This window comes from Thermothelomyces heterothallicus (assembly GCF_042370625.1).
Source record: "Thermothelomyces heterothallicus CBS 202.75 unplaced genomic scaffold P884_scaffold_13, whole genome shotgun sequence".
Lineage (NCBI taxonomy): Eukaryota > Fungi > Ascomycota > Sordariomycetes > Sordariales > Chaetomiaceae > Thermothelomyces > Thermothelomyces heterothallicus.
Genome location: NW_027192574.1, coordinates 200,145 through 207,675, shown reverse-complemented (window position 1 = coordinate 207,675; position 7,531 = coordinate 200,145). Strand labels below are relative to the sequence as shown.

Sequence of the window (7,531 nt, the reverse complement as noted above, 5' to 3'; positions counted from 1 at the left end):
ACCCAGCGCTCTCGGGTTTCCTTGAGCCGCCATGAAAGGCAGCACCCGGTCTGAAGTGGGCAGGTCGCCGTGGCAAGGCGACCTTGTCTCGAGAGCCTGCCGAACGGTAACACTTGAATTTTTTTCTTTCTTTTCTCCTATTGTCTTCTCACATTTGTCTCTGCTGGGTCATGCTGGTTAGTACAGTTGTTTTGGTAGTGAACGACAAGTAGCCGATGTTGTTTCTGAGGTTAGGTATGTATTTACATGTACGTATTGTGCAACAGAATCCTTGGGAAGCCTTCGGTAGCTGCGCACAGACCAACGGTTTTCCATTCTTCGGATCCTTGAGTGTTGCCACTGCCCGGTGGAGCCTGTTGCACCTGCTGCGATATACGGATTACAGTACATACACTCTGTCATCGCCGGTGGTTTGTGGCCGGCCAGTCAACGGGCAGTAACTAGGTACTAACCTCTTAACTTTTAGGCGTGCTCTGTACATACATGCATTGCCACTGTGCAAGCCTTCCACCCCAATTTACATACTGTTTACGTCCCCCATCAGGGTCGCAGCATCCCTTGCCTCAGGCCTCCGTATGCCGGTCTCCTGGACTGGAAGGTGCGCTGACTCGACAGGAAGCTGCCAGGTAAATCCGCAGCATCGAACAGGGGCTTGCCGTTTTCGAAAGAGACGTGCCTTCCCTGCTCCGTATTCTGCTCCCGAGCTTCCCTTGAGCTGCGAGTTTCCGGGAGCCAAAACCAACTCGACACAAACCAATACCCGCAATTAGGGTAATGCCGAAAAAACGACACCTAAGCAAGTACTCCAAGCCGCAATCCACCCCACCAGCGTTGCTCAGCAGCACGGGTACCCGCAGAAACGACAGCCACCATGGTGCGTCACCCGGTCTTCCCGCTGCACCGACCCGTGCCCCCTCGTGTGCCCGGCCGTTTGAGTGGCGGTTCTGGCCTGGGGTCACGGAGACGCGTGTTTTCTTTATTTTCTTTGCTTTTCTTTGTTTTTCTTTGTTTTGGTTGTCTCTCTCGCTTCTTCTCCGGGTGTCCGGAGATGTTGTTGAGGAAGGGGGTGGGCAAAGCACGATGTGGGGGAGACTGACATGCTGCAGATGACTCCTCTCATGGCCGCGGGGTCAACGAGCTGCTCGCCAGTCTCCGCCGCACCGGCCTGAGCGGCAGCGGACAGCAGGTGGCGGATGTGGTCCGGCCGACGGTGCCGCCCACAATCCGCCAGATTCTGCAAATCCCCGAGACGCCGCCGCCGCGCCCACGGCGCCCTGCTCGGGTCGGACGGGCCGGGACGAGGCTTCCAGCAGGCCCAGCGCCGCCACGCAGCTGGCTTTCTGGTCCCGAGAGAGCCGGGAACGCTCTCCGGCGCTCGGCGCTCGGATACGGCGCGGCAGGCAGTTACGAGCAGCAGTCGCTGCCCGGGGCGAACTTGCCTGCGCGCGGGAGTCTCGCCGACATGGTGCTCCGCCGCATGGTCCTCGACTGGGAGTGGCAGAAAGAGTACTGCCAGTACCACTTGTATGAACTTCCCACCAAGCTTCGGGTCGCCTTAGTCGTGTACCTCGTCACCTATACCCGGGAGGGCGTGTCCCTGCAGGATCTTCAGGCTATCCTGCTCCCTCCACGGGACGTGCCGGAGTATCAAGAAGACCCGAGCCTCGCCCCCAGCGTCGTAAATGAGTATTTCCATTACCTCGACCTCTCCGGGTCGGTCGGCCGGTCCCTGAAGCTCCGCGAGCTCTCCGATTTCCTCTTTCCCCCACAGCCAAAGTCCATCGAGCTGCAAGAATCCTGGGAGGATGCTACCGAACAGTCCCCCGCCGGCGTCCCACGCCCGCTGCTCCCCAACCTGACCCACCTCTCCCTCGCGCTAAGCCCTACAACCTCGTCCTCCTCGTCTCCTCCCCACGGCGGCGCCGCCGCCACTCCTACCACTGTCTCCTGGCGCCACCTCCTCGCCTTGGCGGCTAACCTCCCGGGCCTGACGCATCTGAGCCTCGCGTTCTGGCCTGAGCCGTCCCTGACACCTAACGCCAGGCTGGCCACAGTGGTGTCGCCGCAGACGGGCCGCACCGTACCCTACGGCGGCACGGGACCCTACAGTCACTCGCTCGAAGACGACTGGGCGGAGCAGGTGTTAATCCTCCGCCGGCTCAGCAGAAGCCTGTACGGGCTCGAGTACCTCGACTTCACGGGATGCGGGGAGTGGTTCCCCGCACTGTGGGCGAGCGCCGGCGAGGGGGATACGGTGGACTGGAGCGGTGCCTGGGGGAAGGTGGAAACACTTGTTATGTTTCCGGGGTACCGGCTGAGGGAGGATGCTGATGCGGCTGAGACGGCGAGGTATTGGGAGTATGTGGATTGGGCTCGACGGGTGGAGAGGCATGTGAGGTCGCGAAGGGCAGGGAAGGGGAGGTTTATCACTGTTGAGACATCTAGACGGCCGGAGGAGATAGGGGGTTAGAATATAACGATCAATGAGGCGCCTAGCTGCGCTTGGGTTGTTGCGCTTTTCATTATAGCTTTTGTTGGTTATCGCGACAGCAGCCTATAAGCGAGGTAATGAAGTGGGTGCATCTCTGCCCCCGAGGCTTTGCACTGGGATGTGTCACGTCTTTCTCGGCCTGTATTTCCTGCTGCTGCGGCCTTCAAGCTTTGTGATGGTGTCAGTGCATCGGTGGACGAATGCTGAGGGGCTCGACGACACCGCGTCCCGGCCTCGTCATTCAGAACATGGCGAGCCTGAAATGGCGCTTTTGTACCTTCTCGTCGATATACTCTGAGACGGACCACTATCGGGAAGGTATGGAGTGCCTCAGGGAATGCCATTCGTGCGCCCTCTGGTCGAGTTGTATTGTGAGAAGACAATAGGAAAAATAAGAGACCATCGAGAAGTAGAGTCAGCCTACATAGTATGCCTCTAGTTCACAGTTATACCGCACAAACACCACGAATTCACTCTCTGTGCCCCTCCCCCTTCCCCCCGAGGTAAATCAAGTACTTGTAGGCTACAGGGGAAACGTACGTTGGTGTCCAATGGCCAAGAATACGACTGCACTCGGGAACACATCGATCCCGCCCTGTTGATGGGGATGTTCCGTATTGTCTCTCAACATCCACAGAGAAAAGAACTTCTTTCGCCAATTGCCACAACATTTGCCTCGCGGGCCTCCTTGTGTCGATGCCATCCATATTCACTCCCTTGCCTGATGCATTCACAGATGTTTTACCGATTAAGATACCGGAATAAAAAATGAGACCCCACCACCCGGTTTTTGATGTTGAACCCATAACTATGTGTACAAAAAAAGTACAGGGGAAAAAAAGGAAGAGGAAAAAAAAAAACCCGACGTGTTGAAACTCGCAGCTGACCAGCTAATACCTCCAGATGGCGTCCGCCATCGCCACCACCTGAGCCATCTCCCTCACGTCATGCACCCTCACCACATCCGCTCCGCCCTGCACAGCCGCGGCAACCGTGGCCGCCGTTCCCCAGATCCTCTCCTTGGGCGTCGGCACCCCGGTCACCCTGCCGATGAAGCTCTTGCGGCTCGACCCGACCAGCCACGGCAGACCCTGCAGGCCGGGCCAGCTCCTCAGCTCGTCGAGGTGGCGGAGGACGTCGACGTTCTGGGGGCCGACCTTGGCGAAGCCGAGGCCGGGGTCCAGGACGATGCGCCACCGGCGCACGCCCGCCTCCTCGGCGGCGCGGACGCGGGCGAGCAGCTCGCGCGCGATGCCGCCGATCAGGCCGCCGTGCTCGGCCGGGTACTCGGCCAGGCCGTTCATGGTGGCCGGGGTGCCGCGCATGTGCATGAGGCAGACGGTGGCGCCGAGGCGGGCGACGGTGGGCAGCATGGCCGGGTCCATGGAGCCGCCCGAGACGTCGTTGACCATGTCGGCGCCCGCCGCCACCGCCGCCTCCGCCACCGCCGCCCGGTACGTGTCCACCGAGACGAGCACCGGCCGCGACGCGAACTCCTCCCGCACCAGCCGCACCGCCGGCACCACCCGCGCCAGCTCCTCCTCCAGCGGCACCTCGGGCGCCCCGGGGGCCGTCGACTGCCCGCCAATGTCGATCATGGTCGCGCCCGCGTCCAGGAAGCCGGCGATGGTCTCCTTGAGGCGGGCGGCGGCGGTGTCGTCGGCGGCGGTGCCGGCGTCGTCAGCGCCTCGGGCGGGGATGATGGGCCTGTGCTGTCCGCCGTCCGAGAAGGAGTCCGGCGTCATGTTGAGGATGGCCATGATGTGGGTCTTGCGTGACGGGTTAAGGGCCTGGATGGGCGGGTGGTGCGAAGAGAGGGGAGTCATGGTGGTGAGCGGGGTCTTGGAGGGCGGGAGGGCGTCGAGGTAGTCAACCGTCAGACGCCAGGGGCGGGAGGGGTCAATTGGCTTGTCAGGGATGAGTCTGTGGTGAGCGGTTAGTTACGGAATGACTCTGGAAAAAGAAAAGGGAAAAAAAAAAAAAAGAGGGGGGAGGGAGGGGGGAAGGATTCCGTATGAGAGATCAACATACTCGGCCAGCGGTCGGAGGACAAATTCACGTTCTGCGATGCCAACGTGAGGGATCTTGAGACGCTCATGGTCAAACTGGATGTTATCGTAGAGGAGAATGTCGAGATCGATGTTTCGGGGCCCCTTGTCGATGAGCTTCTTGCGGCCCAGCGACTTCTCGATGTCTTGAAGCGCGTCCAAGAGCTCGAGCGGCTCCAAGGTCGTCTCGACCTGGCGAGAAGGGGGCGCTACGTCTTAGTCACGATCCGGCAACGAGGTGAACCCGAGTTTCTCGAAGGCTTGACAAACCTCGCAGGCGCCGTTGACGAATCTATCCTGGTCTAGCACGTACATGGGCTCCGTCTCCCACAGACTGCTCGTCCGCTTCACCCTGATGCCCCTCGCATCCATCTCGTTGCACGCCTTCTCGATCCAGCCGATGCGGTCGCCCATGTTGCTGCCCAAGGCGATATACGCCGTCCGCTTGCGCGGCGCTTCCTGCACCGGGCTCATCTTTGCCGGCAGATCCAAGACACGGCCTGGGTTGAAATTCCGGGGCAGAGTGTATTTTTGGAAGTCGAGCGATCGCGTCGACCGCGAAAATTGTCTGCTCTCAATCCTGCTCACGCGCCGAGCCTGAATAAGCTGAGATACATGGCGAGCACGGGGTGGCAGGCTATGTGGCGATTTCAATGGCGCCGACGCGACAAGGGAGAAGCGCTTCATCATCATCTTCTGGCGCAAATACCGAGATCATTTCGATCGAGAGCGAGAATCCAGCGTTTGCCTGCAACATCGGAGGATCCACCGATGTTAGTTAGTCGGGTTAGGGTTGATCGAGTATCGAGTATCGAGATTTACACACTAGTCTTGTTAGCAGCGCACGGCTGATCTTTTCCGTCGCCTTGTGACGTGAACGGTCAACTGACGACAACCATGGCAGTCCACATTGCCGGTTGCCAGAGTTGTGCTTGAAGATCGGTTCGAGGTATTGTAATCTGTGCATGTACTGTACATACATGTAGAGCACGCCGTTCGATAAATCAACGCGTCTGGAGGAAGACTGACTGTGCGCTTACGCAAATGCTGAAATTTTCTTAAAAAGATAACATATATTCCGTGTTATAGTTTGGTTGCGGTGCTGACTCCTTCGTGTATCTTGGCCAGTTTCGGTCCAAAGTCGGCCAGCGAACTACACACCACACGGCGCACATCCCGCTTCCGGCTCAGGAAGACCGACGAGACGCCGCCAGAGATCGCTGGTGCCTCGGCTCCGTAGCACCTCCGCACTCTTCGGTATGTGACCTGCGCGGACGGACCCCAAACAGGTTTAGCGCGTAGCGGCGGGCAACCTCGGCACGAGGCACATGGCTGGCTCGGTGGGCCCCAGCATCCCCATGTTCCTGGGGTTCAAGATGGCGGCTTTCCCCAGGGTTTCGGGAGATATCTGAGCTGCTTCTCCCAACTGAGTCGAGTTTCTCTTGAACAGCGCGCGACCTCTGCATTTTTTTCTTTTTTTGAATGTCAAGTTTCTTCGTTTCTGTTTAATACTACTCAATCGTTTTAGACCAACAGACGCCATGGCTTCTCCTCGTATGTATCCGTATCCCGTAGCAGTCCCTGCGTGCTACAGCTCAGTGAGCCCTGCGCCCCGCGATGGCCATGTCTCGTGGCCCTTGGGCGTAGCTCGTCACCATGCATGCAGGGAGGCACACACACGCGCGCGCGGGCGGGTTGCTGACCGTATGGTAATGTTTGCAGAGCAAATCCGCACCGAACTTACCGATCTTTTCAAGATCAATCACCCCATCCTTCTCGCCGGCATGAACGTTGCCGCCGGTCCCAAGCTGGCTGCGGCCGTCACAAACGCCGGCGGTCTCGGTGTTCTGGGTGGTATCAACTATACCCCCGAGATGCTCAAGGACCAGATCGAGGAGCTCAAGTCGCACCTCCACGACAAGAATGCGCCGTTTGGCGTGGACCTCCTGCTGCCCCAGGTCGGTGGCAACGCCCGGAAAACAAAGTAGGTCGGCCATCATGTGCCCTGCAGGTCTCGGAGCAGGGGAACCCAAACAAACAAACAAACAAACAAACAAAAAAAAAAAAAAAAAAAACTAACCCGTCGCTCCTCAACAGCTACGACTACACCAAGGGCAAGCTTAATGAGCTGATCGACATCATCATCCAATCCGGCGCCAAGCTCTTCGTCTCGGCCGTCGGTGTCCCCCCGAGGCACGTCGTAGAGAAGCTGCACAAGCACGGCGTCATCTACATGAACATGATTGGCCACCCCAAGCACGTCAAGAAGTGCCTCGACCTGGGCGTCGACATCATCTGCGCCCAGGGCGGTGAGGGTGGTGGCCACACCGGCGACATCGCCACCACGGTCCTGATCCCCGCCGTCGTGGACGCCTGCAAGGGCCACAAGTCGCCCCTCACCGGCAAGCCCGTCCAGGTCCTCGCCGCGGGCGGCATCCACAACGGCCGGATGCTCGCGGCCGCGCTCATGATGGGCGCCAGCGGCGTCTGGGTCGGCACCCGCTTCGTCCTGTCCGAGGAGGCCGGCGCGCCCGAGTCGCACAAGGAGGCCGTCCGCACCGCCGGCTTCGACGACACGATCCGCACCCTCATCTTCACCGGCCGCCCGCTGCGCGTGCGCAAGAACCCTTACATCATGAACTGGGAGGAGGAGCGCGCCCAAGAGATCAAGGAGCTCACCTCCAAGGGCAAGATCCCGTACGAGGCCGATCTCGACAAGGTCATGTCGGGCGAGGCCGAGGCAACACCCGCGGTCAAGGGCTCCAGCCGCATGAACGCCAGCGCCGATGACGATACCGATGTCGATGACCTGCTCGACCAGTTCCGGCCTTTCCTCATGGGCCAGTGCGCCGCCGTTGTGAACGAGAAGAAGCCGGCCAAGGAGATTGTCGACGAGTTCATCAACGATGCGGTTGCCAGCATCAAGAAGGGCCATTCCTACACGGCGAAGCTTTGAGCAGTCTGGAAAGTTTTTTTTTTTTTTTTTTTTTTT

The 7,531-nt window shown here is 59.4% G+C and overlaps 4 protein-coding genes across 4 annotated transcripts; 2 read left to right on the top strand and 2 right to left on the bottom strand.

Annotated features, from left to right (window-relative positions):
- Positions 1 to 439: 439 nt before the first annotated feature.
- On the top strand, positions 440 to 2,699 carry P884DRAFT_260303 (uncharacterized protein). Its single transcript, XM_069441431.1, has 2 exons — positions 440 to 874; positions 1,107 to 2,699. The coding sequence occupies exons 1-2, from the start codon at positions 775 to 777 to the stop codon at positions 2,468 to 2,470; spliced, it is 1,464 nt and encodes a 487-aa protein (XP_069296999.1). The 5' UTR covers positions 440 to 774; the 3' UTR covers positions 2,471 to 2,699.
- Positions 2,700 to 2,932: 233 nt separating this feature from the next.
- Positions 2,933 to 3,559, bottom strand: P884DRAFT_260302 (uncharacterized protein). The gene has a single exon (XM_069441430.1). It carries the CDS (start codon positions 3,295 to 3,297, stop codon positions 2,962 to 2,964), a length of 336 nt encoding a protein of 111 aa, XP_069296998.1. The 5' UTR covers positions 3,298 to 3,559; the 3' UTR covers positions 2,933 to 2,961.
- P884DRAFT_201874 (Dihydropteroate synthase-like protein) lies at positions 3,382 to 5,013 on the bottom strand (the record flags this gene model as incomplete). Its single annotated transcript, XM_069438382.1, has 3 exons — positions 3,382 to 4,414; positions 4,523 to 4,731; positions 4,810 to 5,013. 3 exons carry the CDS (start codon positions 5,011 to 5,013, stop codon positions 3,382 to 3,384), a joined length of 1,446 nt encoding a protein of 481 aa, XP_069296997.1.
- Positions 5,014 to 5,975: 962 nt separating this feature from the next.
- P884DRAFT_244555 (2-nitropropane dioxygenase) lies at positions 5,976 to 7,495 on the top strand (the record flags this gene model as incomplete). Its single annotated transcript, XM_069440376.1, has 3 exons — positions 5,976 to 6,093; positions 6,262 to 6,523; positions 6,637 to 7,495. The coding sequence occupies exons 1-3, from the start codon at positions 6,081 to 6,083 to the stop codon at positions 7,493 to 7,495; spliced, it is 1,134 nt and encodes a 377-aa protein (XP_069296996.1). The 5' UTR covers positions 5,976 to 6,080.
- Between the last annotated feature and the right edge of the window lie 36 nt (positions 7,496 to 7,531).

What these genes read in the sequence shown, in the direction of transcription:
- P884DRAFT_260302 (XM_069441430.1), bottom strand. Translation starts at nt 3,297, where the DNA reads ATGGGTTCAACATCAAAAACCGGGTGGTGGGGTCTCATTTTTTATTCC.
- P884DRAFT_260303 (XM_069441431.1), top strand. Translation starts at nt 775, where the DNA reads ATGCCGAAAAAACGACACCTAAGCAAGTACTCCAAGCCGCAATCCACC. An exon ending in CAGAAACGACAGCCACCATG is followed by an intron (nt 875 to 1,106) that starts GTGCGTCACCCG and finishes GACATGCTGCAG; the next exon opens with ATGACTCCTCTCATGGCCGC.